The sequence below is a fragment of the Microcaecilia unicolor genome, chromosome 9, assembly GCF_901765095.1.
Source record: "Microcaecilia unicolor chromosome 9, aMicUni1.1, whole genome shotgun sequence".
Lineage (NCBI taxonomy): Eukaryota > Metazoa > Chordata > Amphibia > Gymnophiona > Siphonopidae > Microcaecilia > Microcaecilia unicolor.
Genome location: NC_044039.1, coordinates 12,633,736 through 12,651,883, shown reverse-complemented (window position 1 = coordinate 12,651,883; position 18,148 = coordinate 12,633,736). Strand labels below are relative to the sequence as shown.

General features: G+C 46.0%; 1 protein-coding gene across 6 annotated transcripts in view; it reads right to left on the bottom strand.

Annotated features, from left to right (window-relative positions):
• The window catches only part of NAV3 (neuron navigator 3), a 454,524-nt gene that overhangs the window by 55,753 nt on the left and 380,623 nt on the right, over positions 1-18,148 (bottom strand). For all 6 annotated transcript variants that reach the window (XM_030214020.1, XM_030214022.1, XM_030214018.1 and 3 more), the window contains exons 18-23: positions 13,661-13,821; positions 12,194-12,382; positions 6,917-6,969; positions 5,350-5,373; positions 3,705-3,782; positions 2,367-2,450 (exon numbers count right to left, since the gene is read on the bottom strand). In XM_030214020.1, the coding sequence (XP_030069880.1) occupies positions 2,367-2,450; positions 3,705-3,782; positions 5,350-5,373; positions 6,917-6,969; positions 12,194-12,382; positions 13,661-13,821 (589 nt within the window). The remainder of the gene's footprint in view (positions 1-2,366; positions 2,451-3,704; positions 3,783-5,349; positions 5,374-6,916; positions 6,970-12,193; positions 12,383-13,660; positions 13,822-18,148) is intronic.

The window sequence follows — 18,148 nt, the reverse complement described above, 5'->3', positions numbered from 1 at the left end:
AAGCCAGAACACTAAGAACCGAATACCATGTACCATGACACTAGGATAACGGCATTTTATAGATTTTCAAGTTCACGTTTTATCTTAAAAAAGCTTTACATTAAGGAACACTATTCCTGGACTTTACAGTAGAGAACCCTAGAACATTCCACCTTCTAATTCCCATGGAAGTCTTACAGTAGTATTATTTGAATATGTGAACTCACTTCTTTCTCACAGTAACATAGTAGATACCAGCAGATAAAAACCCAAGTAGCCCATCTAGTCTATCCAATAAGGTGGTTAGGGTTTCACCTCAGTACAGGGCAGGATTCACCCTTCACTGTGCCCAAGGAAATCAAACGCATTGTCCCTACCACTACTGTAATATAATGACACTAGTAAAAAAGGCCCGTTTCTGACACAAATGAAACGGGCGCTAGCAAGGTTTTCCTCGGCTCCCTTGCAGCCACCCATGTCCAGTGACCCTCCTCTCTCCCCTGCCCCTCCTGCAGCCACCCATGTCCAGCAACCCTCCTCTCTCCCCTGCCCCCCCTCCAGCCACCCATGCCCAGCGACCCTCCTCTCTCCCCTGCCCCCCTGCAGCCACCCATGTCCAGCGACCCTCCTCTCTCCCCTGCCCACCTGCAGCCACCCATGCCCAGCGACCCTCCTCTCTCCCTTGCCCCCCTCCAGCCACCCATGTCCAGCAACCCTCCACTCTCCCCTGCCCCCCTCCAGCCACCCATGTCCAGCGACCCTCCACTCTCCCCTGCCCCCCTCCTGTCACCCATGTCCAGTGACCCTCCTTTCTCTCCTGCCCCCCCTCTAGCCACCCATGCCCAGCGACCCTCCTCTCTCCCCTGCCCCCCCTCCAGCCACCCATGTCCAGCGACCCTCCTCTGGACATGGATCAGCTGTGAGGCATGTTCGTTTTCTTTTTCCCTCGGGTTCTGAAGTTGACATCATAATGGCTACGGTGATGTCAGCCTGATCTATAGAGCCGTCCTGACCAACTCGGAATGAGCCACGGTCCCAGGCAGCAAGTCAGAACGTTGGAGGTGAGAATTATTATATAGGATTGTAAAACTCCCATAAATACACCCTTGTGGATTGTAGAGAAGAACCAGCAAAGTAGCAGGTAAGAGCCACTGTTCGTCAAGGTTTCCTGTAAACTGGAGACCACTACACAGGGGGTGAGGAGCACAGAAGACCTCAGCAGTGGTTCTGGTCCTCCTCCTCCTATTCATTTTACAGCCAGCCACTGACTTACCTGGGTAAAAATTTGAGAGGGTCCCTCCTAAGCATCTGGGCCTCAGGCACATGCTAGTTTGCCTATGCTTTAATCCTGCCCTGACTGGATGAGACATTTCAGTCTTTATCTGCCATCATCTACTACCTACAATGGAGCCCTTTCACTAAGCCGCAGCAAAATCTGGGCTTAGTGCATCTTAAACGCGGGACCTTCCTGGGTGCTAAGCCCAGATTTACCGTGGCATATTTTTAAAGCTTGCGCTGTTGTAGATGCATGTATTGGAAGTGTGCAGGTCCATTTTTCAGCGCGCCTGCAAAAAAGGCCTTTTTGGGGCTGAAAATGGACATGTAGCAAAATAAAAATCGGCGCGCGTCCATTTTGAACCTGAGACCTTACCGCCCACCCATTGACATAGTGGTAAGGTCTCACGCGTTAACCGGGCGGTAATCATCAGCGCGCTTACAATGCCGATTACTGCCCACTTAGCGCCACGCGCTGGAAATTTTCCAGCACACCTAGTAGGCATGCGTAAAAAAATGAAATTACTGCCCGGGCCACGTGGTAACCGGGTATTAGTTCCAAATTGGCGTGCGTTGGGGTCCGTGCAGGCGCCTATGTGGCTTAGTAAAAGGGCCCCAGTGTGAGGGAAATTGGGTTTTTACTACTTAAAAAAAGGAGTATACATGTAGCAGACTTGATAAGCTGAAATCCTTTGCTAACAGAGCCTCAGTCTGTAAGTGTTTTTTTATTTTTTTAATTCGAGCAATATATTGAAATACTCTTTACTGTCACTCTTTACGGGCTTTGCTCAAATACATATATATTTACCAGCTTGTTTTTCTTCTATCACTGTTAAACATCTTATTCAAATAAGGTATTTGGATGGCTTACCCCCACCCCTTAGAGCTGAATCTTTCCAATAAAGCAGATGTCACAAGCGTTTAATTAAAATCTGAGAATGAATGATTTTATCAGCAAAGCATCCCCGTGAAATTGTCAGAGTAAAACTAATGCCCCACATATCATAACTCTCGTATTGTCTGATTTTCTAATCTCTGTTTTTTCAGGCAGTGCCTGAGTCCAATCCGTGGGGCCGTGGCAGGGTCTCCACAGAAAGCATTCTGCAACTCACCTTTTGTTCGGCCGTCATTGTCAGGCTCTGCAGTCGACCTGTCATATTTCCTAAACTCTTTTCGAAAGCAGCTACCAGATGAGACTGCGAAAGATTGGCAAAGAGGAGAATGAAAATGGCATCTCAGTTCTGACACAGCAAGGCAACTAAAGACACCGCCCAGCCAAGGGAAGTCAAAGACCAAAAAAAAAAACCCATGAAGTTGAAGTTAAATTATATTAGGCACCACTGACCTGATTAAAAAGAATTTCTAAGCGCACCTGTTCTCTGTACAGATGGGGGATCATTTTAAAATGACAATGAAGAGGGTTCACAGTACAAAAACAAAGTCCAATCAAAAAGGAAGTACCGGGATCCTTCACAAGCAGGACAAAACCTTTAATAAGCACACCATGGTTCCCCTATTACTAAGCAACGTAGGCGCCTACGCGCACCATATTGGAGTTACCACCCGATTACCTCTTGGCCTTTGTGGTAATTTCAATTTTGGCGCGCATCCGCTACGCGTGTCTGAAAAATATTTTTTTTATTTTCTGGGGGCGAGTAATGGATGCGCGCCAGGTGGTATTTGACATGCGTAGGTCGTTACCGCCCAGATTCTTTACCGCTAGGTCTATGGCAGGCAGTAAGGTCTCAGAGCCAAAATGGACACACGGCAATTTTGATTTTGCCGCATGTCCATTTTCGTTAAAAAAAAAAAAAGAGGCCTTTTTTACAGGCGCGCTGAAAAATGGATCTGCGCGCCCGAAACTCCTGCCTACTCTACTGCAAGCCATTTTTCAGCACGCCTTTGTAAAAGGACCGCCATGTCTCTTGTATATATAAAAAAAAACTTGTACCATTGACCCGAACGGGCCGTGTTTCGGCGTCAAGCTCCTGCATCAGGGGTCGTTCGATTCGGATTTGTTGAAAAAAAAGGGAAAACACCCGCTGAAAACAGAGTACAGATGGAACAACTAATCACAATTGAATGAGCTACGATCCTGAGTATAGGAAGTAGGCACGCTGAGCAATTGCTTTGCTTTAGGCGCTGGGATATCAACTAAGCGTATTCTTTATACTGCGCCTAAACCTAGGTGCCAATTATAGAATACGTTTCTGCGGAAATGTTTACCGTGTGAATTTTTTTGATGCCTCATATAGAGTGTCTGGCCCTAATTGACTTGTCCAAGATCGTAAAGAGCCACAGTTGGATCTGAACCAGGCTTTCCTGATTCTCAGCCTGTTGCTCCAACCGTTAATCTATTTCTTCAATGTCAGTTATGCGATTCTGTGGCCCTGCAGCTAAGGATTTCCAGGTTTTATTTACCGTTTTGTTACTAATACAGTCGTACTTACATTTGCTGATAGCTGGGACGTAAGAGTAGCAACTTTTTCTTGCGATGCCAACAGCTCCCGGCGCAGTTTGACAATTTGCTGGGTTGATAAAGAAAAGGAGTTTGGTTTTACCTTCCACCAGCTGTGACTGAAGCATTTACAGTGATGGTGTTACAGAGCTGCTCTACTGCTCTAAAAGCAGTAATGCAAAAATAAATAAATCAGAAAAACAAAAGCAATAAAAAAAATAAGAGCTGGGGCAATAGGGGGCCTGTGCTGGCAAGTGAAGTACTGGTCACGTGGCCAATTTGGGGGGGGGGGGGGGGAGCCCTTACCACCACTATTGAGGTGGCGGTAAGGGCTCCCGCACTAACCTAGAAGTAACCAAGCAGCGCGTAGCATATTATCGCCGGGTACACACCGGCGCTACAAAAATACAAATATTCTTGTAGCGCTGGATATGTCGGCACACTGGGGGTGAGAACTACCGCCGGGCTGCAGTACTCCATTTTTAGCACGCGGTAAGCTCGCGTTGGACTTACCACTGCTTTGTAAGGTGCGGAGTTTACAGAATACTATAAACTATGCGCATCATGTGACACACCTAGACACGCCAACTTACTCTTACCATTGACATGGTGTAAGAGGGCATGCCTAAGCTTGAGGCTACCAATGCCAAGCCTATGCTAGTCCTATATAATAATTTGCACCTCCAACGTTCCATGTCTGGCTGCCTGGGTTCGTAACATCTCATGACGTCAGCCAGCCTCCAGCGTTCCGCTCCTCCTCAATGCCCCGCCCTCGCGTCAAAACGTAATGACGACAGACGGCGGAACAGTGAAAGGGAAGGGAACGCTGTAGGCGAGCTGACCTTAGAATGTTACCAACAGAAGGGAAGCCAGCCAGGCCAGCCAGAAAACGATGAGGTACAAAGGAAGAGAGAATCGCGGCACATCGAGGGGAGGGCAGGGCAGAGCAGAATCGATGGACATGGATGGGATGGGAGGAGAGGACAGGAGAGAAGAGAATCGTGGTACATGGATGGGAGGGCAGGGAAGAGGAGAATTGCTGGACATGGATGGGATGGGAGGGCAGGGAAGAGGAGAGAAGAGAATCGTGGGACACGGATGGGAGGGCAGGGAAGAGGAGAATCACTGGACATGGAGGGGATGGGATGGGAAGGGAAGAATCGCTGGACATGGAGAAGAAGGAGAGGGCAGGGGACAGACGAAAAATCGCTTACAAGAGAGCCTTCATAGGGCCCGTTTCATTGTTGAGGAAACGGGCTGGGTTCCACTATTATTCTATAATGTAATTTTGATGCCAAGATGCCATCACAGAATCGGTACTAAGTGCCCGGCATTGGGACGCCTAGAATTGCTCTTCATAATTTCTTGACCATGATTACTTTTACCCGTGTTTTTTCATCTCTTTTGGTGAATTACAAAAACAAGGCAGTTAAGACAAACATTATCATGCCTCTGCCACTCTGAGCGGAAACTGAGCCAAACCCTCGTCCCTTAAGTACTGGAAAGAGCACCAAATAATTTCTGTTAAGGCAGAGACCTCAAACGCAGCAAACATTATTTCCCATGTCACAATAAAGTTGCCTGTGCCATAGAAGGAAGTCTAGTACATAAAGGTAAATAGATTAGGAAGAAAATACCTCAGAGTGGGCCTTTTCTTCAGCCTGCAAAAAAATAAGAGGGGAAAAGAATCATTTTATAATGAAATTTCATACAACAGAATCAGTGTTTGCCGACACTAAACCTTTTGCAATAAAATAACAGCCCTCAGAGTGGAATTAATCTGTTAAGGAAAAGAATCTTGTGGTAAAGTTAAAAGGTTGTGTCAAATCATTGTTCTAATAATGGTAAGAATTCCGTTATAGGGAATGTTGGTGATACATTGTTTCTATTTGGGCCAGTGGGAAGTCTACCCTCCAGCGAGCTGAAATTTTAAATAGTCATCGGTGTGGTTTCCTGAAGAAGTGGAGCGAAACGGGACCGTTGGGACCACACATATGCTAAATCTACAAGCTGGGGTGTAACCACACTTCAACTGGGCAGCGCTTCTAAGAAAAATTTTAATGTCTTAATTTTTTAAATTTAAGTGCGTTGTTGAACAGCACTGCACATCGTACCAGTGTGGGGCAGTGAACCTTTCATGCCTTTATTACCTATTACTTGTGTATAGATAGATAGATAGATAGATAGATAGATAGATAGATAGATAGATAGATAGATAGATAGATAGATAGATAGATAGATAGATAGATAGATAGATAGATAGATAGATAGATATAAGGTTTTTTATAGTACAAAAGTAAAAAATACTGAAAAATATGTGTTTGGGGGGGTTTTGATCGATGATTACTTTTTGCACTGTGCGCATAAGAAATTCTTATAGTTTGCCAAAGGTGTATGAGATCTTTTTTTCTCCCTGGACTAGTCATTCTTCACTGTGTAGGTCTTCGATGACATACTGCAGTAATGCCAAAAACCACCTGACCTGGATAGTTTAAGCCATGCTCTGTACTAAGGATAAAGGTAAATAGATGAACAAAAAGAAAGGCAAAAAACTACCAGAGTAGTCAAGAAGAAGCCCACTGAAAAAAGGGAAGAACCAGTATGGCAAAACAGCATTTAGGATTTGGGGTTTTACTGCACGGTTTAGTTTCCTCTCTATACTACTACTACTACTTGACATTCGCTACTAGGGTTAAGCAACGCTGTACAATTTAACATAGAAGGACAGTCCCTGCTCAAAGAGCTTACAATCTAAAGGACAAATGTTCAGTCAGTCAAGTGGGGGCAGTCAAATTGGGGCAGTCTAGATTTCCTGAAAGGTATAAAGGTTAGGTGCCGAAAGCAACCTTGAAGAGGTGGGCTTTGAGCAAGGATTTGAAGATGGGTAGGGAGGGGGCTTGGCGTAAGGGCTCAGGAAGTTTATTCCAAGCATAGGGTGAGGCGAGGCAGAATGAGCGGAGCCTGGAGTTGGCGGTGGTGGAGAAGGGTACTGAGAGGAGGGATTTGTTCTGTGAGCGGAGGTTACGGGCGGGAACGTAAGGGGAAATGAGGGTTACTGATTAGTTAGTATGTGTATTTTATTTTCTTGGCGTTTGGTTAAGTGATGGTGTCTTTCAGAACATAAACAGTATATCAGATAAATAAATACAAGTTGACAAATTGTTATACGTCTATAAGGACCTTCTAGCATCGCAAAACACTTACTGTAGAGAACAGCGAGGATGTACTGGAGACCAGTGATAACGAGGAACCGTGTACTAAAAAAAAAAAAAAACAGAGAAAGAACAATATTCATGAGACGTCCTTCGTTTATTTTTCCACTTTCAGGATCAAGTGTTCCTCGGTCAAACCTTTATGTATTTCTTGATCTATCCAAGGGCCACTAATTGAGGAGAAAGGCCTTTTTGGCTCTTAAACCTCAAGTTTTGGCCTTGGGAGCTACTTACGTCCTAAAATTTCCTTGTAAATGTGTTGTAAAACTGGAGGCTAAGGTATATTTCCTTTCTTGACCCAGGACATTTAAGGGGTCCCTTTTATTAAGGTTTACCGAAAAACACCCTGGTGTAGACATGTGTATTGGACGCACACTGGTCCATTTTTCAGCGCACCTGCAAAAAAATTTTTTTTTTTTTGGCCGAAAATGCACGTCCATTTTGAGCCTAAGACCTTTCCGCCACCCACTGACCTAGCGGTAAGGTCTCATGCGTTAACCGGGCGGTAATGGTCTATGCAGGTGCAATGCTAATTACCACCTGCCAGAAAATTCCGGCGCGATTAGTGGATGCGCGTAAAAAATGAAATTACCGCCTGGGCCATGCGGTAGCCGGGCAGTAGTTTAAAAATGACCCATGTAGGATGCACGTAGACGCTTACATGGCTTAGTAAAAGGTCCCCTTAAGTAATTTTGTGGTGGCTAGGAAACTTCTAGTTCGGATTGTGGCGTCCTATCCTATAGTGAAGGTGGTGGGCACAGAATAGTTAGTCTTGTTCATATAAATGTAAAAGTAACTGCAAGTCTCCGGAAGATATTTCTTGTTTTATTTATTTTTCTTAATATACTTGAATAGGTTCTTCTGTCCATTTCCCCTTCCTTTTGTTGAGGTTATATGCATAGCCTAGATCCGTATTTGAATTTCTTGAATATTTCTGAATTATTGTTATTTTCCTGGGATAGGTGACATTTTCTGTTGTCAAGTGTTCTACTTGAGATGCAACATAAATTCATTATAAATACCCTCCATTGCCTCAGGTACAAACTTAGATTGTGAGCCCTCCTGGGACAGAGAAATCTCCAGTGTACCTGAATGTAACTCACCTTGAGCTACTACTGAAAAAGGTGTGAGCAAAATCTAAATATATGGAATATTGCTACTATTGAAGATTCCACATGGAATGTTGCCACTTTTTGAGATTCTGGAATGTTGCTACTATTTGAGATTCTTCATGGAATGTTAATGTTGCTATTCCACTAGCAACATTCCATGTAGAAGCCTGTCCTTGCAGATCAGCAACGCAGCCGCGCAGGCTTCTGTTTCTGTGAGTCTGACTCACAGAAACAGAAGTCTGCACAGCCACGTTGCTGATCTGCAAGGGCAGGCTTCTACATGGAATGTTGCTATAGTGGAGGAGTGGCCTAGTGGTTAGAGCACCAGGGTCTTGCAATCCAGAGGTGGCTGGTTCAAATCCCACTACTGCTCCTTGTGATCTTGGGCAAGTCACTTAACCTTCCATTGCCTCAGGTACAAACTTAGATTGTGAGCCCTCCTGGGATAGAGAAATCTCCAGTGTACCTGAATGTAACTCACCTTGAGCTACTACTAAAAAAGGTGTGAGCAAAATCTAAATAAATAAATAAAGATTCCATTCAGAATCTCAAAGAATAGCAACATTCCATGTAGAACCCCAAAGAATATCAAGATTCTGGAATCCTAAAGAGTGACAAGATTCCATGCAGAACCTCAAATAGTAGCAACATTCCATGTAGAACCCTAAAGAATAAAGAGAATCCACAAGAAAAGTGGAGAACTCGATAGATCCCACGAGGCGTGAAATGAAAAATAAAAAATAAAAAATAAAAAAGGTGGGAATATAAGCCAGGCTATCCAAAGAATGGAACCAAATTATCTTTAAAAAAACAAAATTTAATAATTTTCAAACAAATAATAATATAACAATCACACATTAAAAATGACTCGACACAACGTTGTGTTTTGGCCAGTTAGGCCTACATCAGGAGTCTTATTAATCAAGGTGAAATTGAATATAACACATCAAAGGAATCTCAAAATGCAGATAAAAGATTCCAAGGATAAAAGATCTGCAGATAAGAGCTTAAAAATGGTCTTTGTCCCCCATTTCAGTCCAGATGGACCCTCTTCACTTTCCCCAGGCAGGCGATCAGACTCAGCCACTTTCAGTTGAGTCCCTTTCCTCCTTTCCCTACCACTCTCGGGTGCCTTGTGCTAAAAGGTGGCTTCCAAAAGTCCAGGCTCATTTTGAGTAAGTGCTGCTGTTCTGGCTGTGTCTTTCTGTGCATTTCAAGCCTCATTGTGGGAATCCAATAGCTTCTCTTCTTGTATTCCAAGCCTCGTTCTGGTGCTCCCAATGTGTGACTGACTGTCAAGAGCATGTATGCTGTGGTAGGACAGGAGTGATCTTCTGTTCCTCTCAGCGCCTGTGGCAGGGAGCCTGGACTTTTGGAAGCCACCTTTTAGCACAAGGCACCCGAGAGTGGTAGGGAAAGGAGGAAAGGGACTCAACTGAAAGTGGCTGAGTCTGATCGCCTGCCTGGGGAAAGTGAAGAGGGTCCATCTGGACTGAAATGAAGGACAAGGTGTGAGCAAAATCTAAATAAGTAAACAAAAATAAATAAACTGGCCTTTATGTGTCTTTCTAAAAGGCACCAGCTAATTATTAAACTACTCTCCACATGCATATCTCAGCTTCCATGTACAAATGTCCTTTTGACATGTGTAACTCTCCTACAGCTTGAGCCAGCTGGTTTAAATGTTAAGATAAGAGTGGTCGGTGTCTTCTTTTTTAGGCTACACCCACTGGTGTATTGTTCCTAATGGGTGAAGCTTTTGAGTGAGGTCAGTATAAATCTTTGGCATCTCTTAGTGTCTTGGCACCATCTTTGAACTTCAGAGCCACAGGAGAGAGCGTCCTCCCCTGCGAAACAGGAACCCCTGTCAGGTGTAGGCCTGGTGCCTTCACACTGATATTTGACTGCTGGTTCAGAAAATGGAATAGCGTCCTTATTGAAGATAAGTACAAATTGTTTTGCATGAGCGGCACAGCTGTGAAGCTGTTCTTACCATATGGAGTCTGTGCCAGAGCCGGTGGTGGGAGGGGAGGGTGGTGGTTGGGAGGTGGGCAGACTTATAAGGTCCATGCCAGAGCCAGTGGTGGGAGCAGGGCCGGTCAAATCCGGTAAGCGGGGTAAGCGCCGCAGGGGGGCACCTGCCTTCAAGGGCACCGCTGCGGCGCTGCACCGCCATACCGCGCCGCCCTTGGTGCTTTAAATCTTTAATTTACCTCAGTTCCAGCAGCCGCATCATTTGAAAGCCCTGCCCCGTCTCTAGCCTTCCCTCCCTTCGTGAGTTCGTTCCGCAGTCCCGCCTTCTGACGTCATTTCCTCGAGGGCAGGACTGCAGAACGAACTCACGAAGGGAGTGAAGGCTAGAGACGGGGCAAGGCTTTCAAATGACGCGGCTGCTGGAACGGAGGTAAATTAAAGATTTAAAGCACCAAGGGCAGCGGGGGATGGGGCGAAGGAGAATCGCTGGACAGGGGCAGGGTGGGAGAAGACAGAAAGGAGATGCTGGGGGGGGGGGCGTGCGGGCACCAACTCATAGTCTGCAGGGGGGCGCCAGAGACCCTAGGACCGGCCCTGGGTGGGAGGTGGGGCGGGTGGTTGGGGGGCGGGGATAGTGCTGGGCAGACTTATACGGTCTGTGCCCTGAAAAAGGCAGGTACAAATCAAGGTAAGGTATACACAAAGAATGGCACATGTGAGTTTATCTTGTTGGGCAGACTGGATGGACCGTGCAGGTCTATTTCTGCTGTCATCTACTATGTTACTATCCTGCTTATAATCGAAATAGAAAAACCCAAATCGGGAGATAGACGTTTATCTCACAAAAACGAATAAAGCGGTATAATCGAAAGCCGAATTTGGACGTTTTCAACTGCACTCCGTCGCGGATGCGGACAAAGTTGATGGGGGCGTGTCGAAGGCATGGTGAAGGCGGAACTGGGGCGTGGTTATCGGGCGATCAGAGATGGGCGCCTTTCGCCGATAATGGAAAAAAAATATGCGTTTTTAGCGAGAATTTAGGGCACTTTTCCTGGACCCTGTTTTTCCACGAATAAGGCCCCAAAAAGTGCCCTAAATGACCAGATGACCACTGGAGGGAATCGGGGATGACCTCCCCTGACTCCCCAGTGGTCACAAACCCCCTCCCACCACAAAATATGCCGTTTCACAACTTTTTATTTTCAACCTCAAATGTCATACCCACCTCCCTGGCAGCAGTATGCAGGTCACTGGAGCAGTTATTAGGGGGTGCAGTGGACTTCAGGCAGGTGGACCCAGGCCCATCCCCCCCCCCCACCTGTTACACTTGTGCTGGTAAATGGGAGCCCTCCAAACCGCCCCCCAAACCCACTGTACCCACATGTAGGTGCCCCCCTTCACCCCTTAGGGCTATAGTAATGGTGTAGACTTGTGGGCAGTGGGTTTTGAGGGGGATTTGGGGGGGACTCAACACCCAAGGGAAGGGTGCTATGCACCTGGGAGCTGTTTTACCTTGTTTTTGGTTTTTTTAAAGTGCCCCCTAGGGTGCCCGGTTGGTGTCCTGGCATGTGAGGGGGACCAGTGCACTACGAATCCTGGCCCCTCCCACGAATAAATGTCTTGGAGTTCTTCGTTTTTGAGCTGGGCGCTTTCGGTTTCCTTTATCACTGAAAAACAAAAACGCCCAGCTCAAAAAAAAAGATAAACGTCCATGTTTTTCGAAAATACGGTTCGGTCCGCCCCTTCACGGACCCGTTCTCGGAGATAAACGCCCATGGAGATAGACGTCTTCGTTCAATTATGCCCCTCTATATGTTATATGCTGCTTTTTTAGCTTTTTTCACAAAATTAACTTTTTTAGTGGATTCATGTGTTTGAGTGGAGTTTTTTTTTTTTTTTAGGAGGTTTTTTTTTTCAGAGGGTCCTATGATGGTCGCTTTTGATGCATGGTTAGTTTTTAACCCATGTTTTTCTTGTTTCTCCACTTTCTTTCCCCTATTACTTCTTATTTATGGCATAATAGTATTCTCTCATTCCCACTGTACCGATTTTGAGTTTAACCCGCCAACATGCCATTCGTGTTTGCATTCGTTTCAATGACTTACTTTGGGCTATTTTTATTTCAGGGGTTTTTTGTTTGTTGCTTTCTTTAGATTGTTTTACGGATGATAGATCGCGTTTACCTTCTTCCATGCTGTCTCTGAAAGAGCCTGAATGACTGATTGCTCGGGGTCTGTCCTCTAAGGACGTAGCACTGCCACACAACTGAGAATCATCATACAGATCGAACGAAGAGTCTTGAGCAGGGATGCTGTTCGAACGCATCATACTGGGTCCGGGAAGATTAAACTGGGACAAATTGGTTGGACTCACTGCAATGGAAAAAAATTAAGAGTTCAACTACAAATTAACATTTCATTACCTGACGTTTATTCTGCAACGCACAGTCTCATCTGCCTCCATAGCTATCAATTGTAGGTACAGGGTCTAATCGACTGTCACTCTGCTTTGTGTTGAGTTCAGAGGTCCAGTGCCACAAGTTAATAAAATATTCATGATGATTCCAAAACGCTTTTAAAATGAAAACAATTTCTCTTTTCTTAATTTTCATAAAAAAATCGCAGTGGGAAGTTTATTCTCTTCGTAATGCACTGGTAAACTAAGGGCCCCTTTTAACAAGCTGCGGCAAAGGGGGGGCAGCGCTGGCATCGGCGCGTGTTTTACATACGCATTGAGGCCCCCTTTTACCGCAGCTGGTAAAAGGAACGTCTAGCTTTCCTACAGGAAATGGCTGTGCGGCAAGTAAAACACTTGCCGCGAGGCTGTTTCGGGGGGGAGCCCTTACCGCCACCCATTGAGGTGGTGGTAAGGGCTCCTGCGTTAACCCGGCGGTAATCAGGCAGTAACGCGGCACTGCCCGATTACCGCCGGGAACACTCCGGCGCTACAAAAATAAATACAGTTTTGTAGCGCTGGAAATGATGATGTGCTAGGGGGTGGGAAGTACCGCCGGGATGCTTAAGTAGCCCAGCAGTACTTCCTGTATAGCGAGCAGTAAACAAGCAAGAAAAAGGAGGGGGAAAAAAACCTCACGGTGCCATGAGATGTAAAACAAAATAGTGAGGAGAAACCAAGGAGGATACCGAAAAGCTTTTATTGGGTTTCTTAAAAACGACCCGACATGGCCGTGTTTCGGCCCTAAGGCCTGCCTCAGGGGTCTTGATCAGTCTCAGGTGTTGCCATTTTCAAAGGAGAAGAGACCAAAGAAGTTTTTGATTTTCCAAAATTGTGCATAAATTCTCATCGGTGTATAATATTACACTGCAACACCTGAGACTGCGCAGCAAGACCCCTGAGGCAGGCCTTAGGGCCGAAACACGGCCGTGTCGGGTCATTTTTAAGAAACCCACTAAAAGCTTTTTGGTATCCTCCTTGGTTTCTCCTCACTATTTTGTTTTACATCTAGAGAGCAGTAAACCCATTTTGGGCTTACCGCCGCTTAATAAAAGGAGCCCTAAGAGCCTTCAGATTTGCTTCAGGGCTTCAACGTTTCCCACCAGAGCACAACCTGGCAGCGAACACTTTCATTTCCCTGCTCCCTTTCTTTTCTTTTTGGACGAATCTTTTGCGAAAGGAATTGTAAGTCTTACCCAAGTTCGAAAAGTGATACTTTCCGACGACGGAAGATGACATGGCTGAAGGGGACACGAGAGGAGACTGGCTGCCAGTGTCCTGCAGGCCTCCAGTCGAATGCGAGCGCAGCCATTCCTTACCCTCCTCCTGGCTCGCCTGCCGAGACGACGGAGTATATCTGCAAGAGAACACAGCTGACGCATTTAACAGGCAGAAAAACAGAATTTCAGATTAAAAAGAAGTGCAAAGTTTTAGCTCAGAGACTCTGTGTTTGCTGATAGACATGAACAGAAACTCCATAGGAGAAAAGATACTAGATTAAGGCCCTCATTTTACAAGCTCTGTTTGTGTTTGGTAAGACCTACATCAGCCCTTAACCCCAAGATTCCATACAGCGCAAATCTGGTCGCATTCTGGATTTGCGCGCTCAACTTAATTAGTTAACAAGCCAATCAGCACTGATAATTTCCAATTAACAAGCAATTGATACTAATTGGCATTACATAGAATATACCCGCAGAGTTGTCTATGCATATTCTTTAACGTGATGTGCGTAAATTCTAAGTTGCATAGTAGAAAAGGGGACACGGCTATGGGCGTGGAATGGGAGGGTCATGGGCGTTTCTAAAATCTATGCATGTTGTTACAGAGTAGATCCGGTCTGTGCATAATTTAGGCATCGGTATTTACACCATGTTTTACTTGGCGTAACTACCCGCGACTAAATTTAGTCACTCGGACGAGTGCTCAGCGTAGTCTACAAACCGCCTAAATTTAGGCATACTTTATAGAATACGACTAGGCGTTATCAACGCGGGCACTTGGCACACGCTCAGACATACTTCCTGTATCAAACATTCCAAATAATTTGGAATTTATTTGGCCGCAGCCAGGGACATCTAACTTTACATTTCTACTCTTAACACACAAATATTCTATTACTTGACATCATAACCGTTAACATCAAGGGCGTAGCCAGACAGCAGATTTTGGGTGGGCCTAGGCAAGACGTGGGTGGGCACCAAATGTTCTTCCCCCCCCCCCCCCCACTACCAAAAAAATATCTCAGCTGGTGGGAAAATGCTTCTCTCTACCTTGGTAGTCTGCAGCAGGCATGCGCTGAAAACTGAGCATGCGCAGGCGCCAGTATCGTGGAGACCAATGTTAAATTGTACAGCGCTGTGTAACCCTAGTAGCGCTTTAGAAATGTCTAGTAGTAGTAGTATGGAATCTTGGGGTTAAGGGCTGATGTAGGTCTTATCAAACACAAACAGACTTCCCCCTGATGGTAATGAAGTCTTCAGCTGGCAGAGCTTGGGATCTCTACCAGCTACCGCTAAACATGGGTGGGCCTGAACCCTAAGTGGGTGGGCCCCGGCCCACCTGTGGCTACGCCACTGGTTAACATTACGTATGTATGGGTACACAGCTTCTTTTTGTCCCACAGATTGTGTCGTTGAAGCACCCTGTTCTCTCGCTGCGCTGCCTCTCGCAGCACCCGTTGTCCCTTCGGTGTCTCCCGTTGAAGGATGCACCCACGATCTTTCCCGATCTGATGATCTGGGCCTCCTGGCCGTCAAAGCCGGGAGACAAGCTGTGAATCAGCTACGATGCAGGCATACGATTCTCTGCTTACATTTCAACTTTACAACCAAACTGTTTTCACGTAACAACTTTCCACATCACTTATCACTTTTTCTCTGTTAATCTGCTGTGTACCCTTCGCTGTTACTGTATAACTGCGGTAACCACATTTTCACTGGTGTAAATGGAGGCGCTGGGATATCAACTAAGTATATTCCAAACACCGCGCCTAAATCCAAGTGCCACTTATAGAATACGCTTAGGCAGAAATGTTTACTGAGTGGATTTTTTTTTAGACGCCATATATAGAATCTGACCCTAAATGTCTATGTCCTAAAAGATCAACATTTAGGATCTGGGAAACAGCTGCTATTAAGCAGTACTGCACTTGGGGGATCAGGGGAGGTTGCCCCCTCGACTCCCAGTGGTATTTATTTATTTATTGGGATTTATTTACCGCCTTTATGAAGAGATTCACCCTAGGCGGTCTACTGCAGGTACAGTTCAACATAAAACTTGCAGTTTTGCTAACAGCATAACAATAAGTAAAATACCCAACAGTAAACATAAATACAATAAATGAGATAAAATTGAAAACAGTAAATTGAAAACTAATAATAAAACTACTGTTAAACTATAAATGAACAGTTGTGCTGGGGGGTGGGTGGGAGCTGGGGAGGTGAATTTATATCCCCCTAATATCAACCAGGCAAGGGAAACCAGTCTCTGTGACAGTGCTGGAAAAATGCACGTTTATGGCTTTTTTTTTTTAATGGGGAAAACGCATTTATGTACTCAACGCTTTTGTTTTGAAATTATTCTGAATTATGCAGTGGCGTACCAAGGGGAGGGCGGTGGGGGCGGTCCGCCCCGGGTGCACGCCGCTGTGGGGGGTGCCACGCGCCAGTAAGCTTCGTTCGTTTCCTTGCTCCCTCTGCCCTGGAACAGGAAGCAATCTGTTCCGGGGCAGAGGGAGCATGGAAATGAACGAAGCTGACCGGCGCGCGGCACCGCCCCAGCGGCGTGCACCTGGGGGGGGGTCTTTCGCAGGGGGGGGTGTCCTTTTGCCGGGGGGGGGGGGGTCGCGCTGCACCGGGGGGCGCTACACCCGGGGGGCAGGGCGCATCGGCGATCCGTCCCGGGTGTCAGCCCCCCTAGGAACGCCACTGCTATTCTGCCCGCATTTGGTACATAAATGCCTATTTCTCCTGTGTTTCAGAACAGCCTCCATGTCAGCAGATTCTGTTCTAAGATACTAGTGAAACTGCAGAGGTCCTGACCTGGACTTCTCAATTACGACTTCTTTGTCCTTTCTAAAATGGGGCTAGGTACCCATATGAGAGTTCAACTTTTGCAGAATTGAGCTCAAGGGATTTTTAGAGGCAACATACATGTGAAAAAATGTAACGCCTATCCATAGGCAGGTGTTACGTCTTAGGCCTCACTGAGGATATTTTAGCAATGTGCACATAAAATGTTTTTTGTTCGTTTTTAGATTTCTTCCGATTCTTTGGCCAATGTTTGAGCAGTTTTGTGATTAGTTTTAGAAACTAACGCATGCAAAATTTAAAACGCACATAAAAACATATAACGTGTAAATCAACTTTATACGCCGATATGCTCATATCACCCCTCTCCTCAAGTCACTTTACTGGCTTCCGATCAGGTACCGCATACAGTTCAAGCTTCTCCTACTAACCTACAAATGCACTCAATCTGCAGCCCCTCAATACCTCTCTACCCTCCTCTCAGTACCCTTCTCCACCACCGCCAACTCCAGACTCCGCCCTTTCTGCCTCGCCTCACCCTATGCTTGGAATAAACTCCCTGAGCCCATACGCCAAGCCCCCTTCCCTGCCCATCTTCAAATCCTTGCTCAAAGCCCACCTCTTCAATGTCGCTTTCGGCACCTAACCATTGTACCTCTATCCAGGAAATCTAGACTGCCCCCAATTTGATTGGCTGCACTTTTTTTGTCCTTTAGATTGTAAGCTCCTTTGAGCAGGGACTGTCCTTCTTTGTTAGATTGTACAGCGCTGCGCAACCCTGGTAGCGCTTTAGAAATGTTAAATAGTAGTAGTAGTAGTATACGCATTCGTCTGGAGGTTTTATTCACGTAAAGTTGATTTAGTGCATGTTCTTTAAATACAAAATATTTTCTGAACGAAACCTAGGCTATCACAAGTGTACCAGTCTTATACAAACAAAAGCAGCATTAATGTGAGCATTAAAGCAGAAAAGAAATGCAGCTGCCATTCTGTAATTATAGGCAACTTCCACCCCTAGATTCTCATCTGTTGGATGAAAGACAAACATTCTTTAGCAAAATCTAATTACTCCATGAGATCCACAGTAAACTGTCGAGCCCTACGGAATAGCAGAGCAGAAGAAAATGGATGGAAAGAGCGGTCAAAGACAGAGGTAAGAAGGGCAAGCGGAACCATATAAGAGTAGACAAGAGAAATCCCAACAAATTGAGCAGCAGCTACAGAGCGACCTTTATGCAGAAGGTACCAGAAGGTGCTGAGGTTCCACAAGGCTTAGGAAAATGAGAGGGACAGACTGCCCAGAACACTGCGGCGAGACTGATCTTCGGAAAATCTAAATTTGAATCTGCCAAGCCCCTTCATGAAAAACTGCATTGGCTTCCCATCGGAGAACGAGTCGCCTTCAAGGTCTGCACCTTGATTCACAGGCTCATTTATGGGGAAGTTCCCGAATACATGCTTGAATTGGTTGACTTACCACCCAGAAATAGATCCAGTCTCTCCTGATCCTATTTAAATTTACACAAGCAGGGCCGCCGAGGGGGGGGGGGGGACAGGGGGGACAAAATTCCCGGGGCCCGGACCTCCCAGGGGGCCCGGCGCCGCAGTCCCACCCGCCACAGGGCCCCTTCCACCCGAACCCCCACCAGCAGA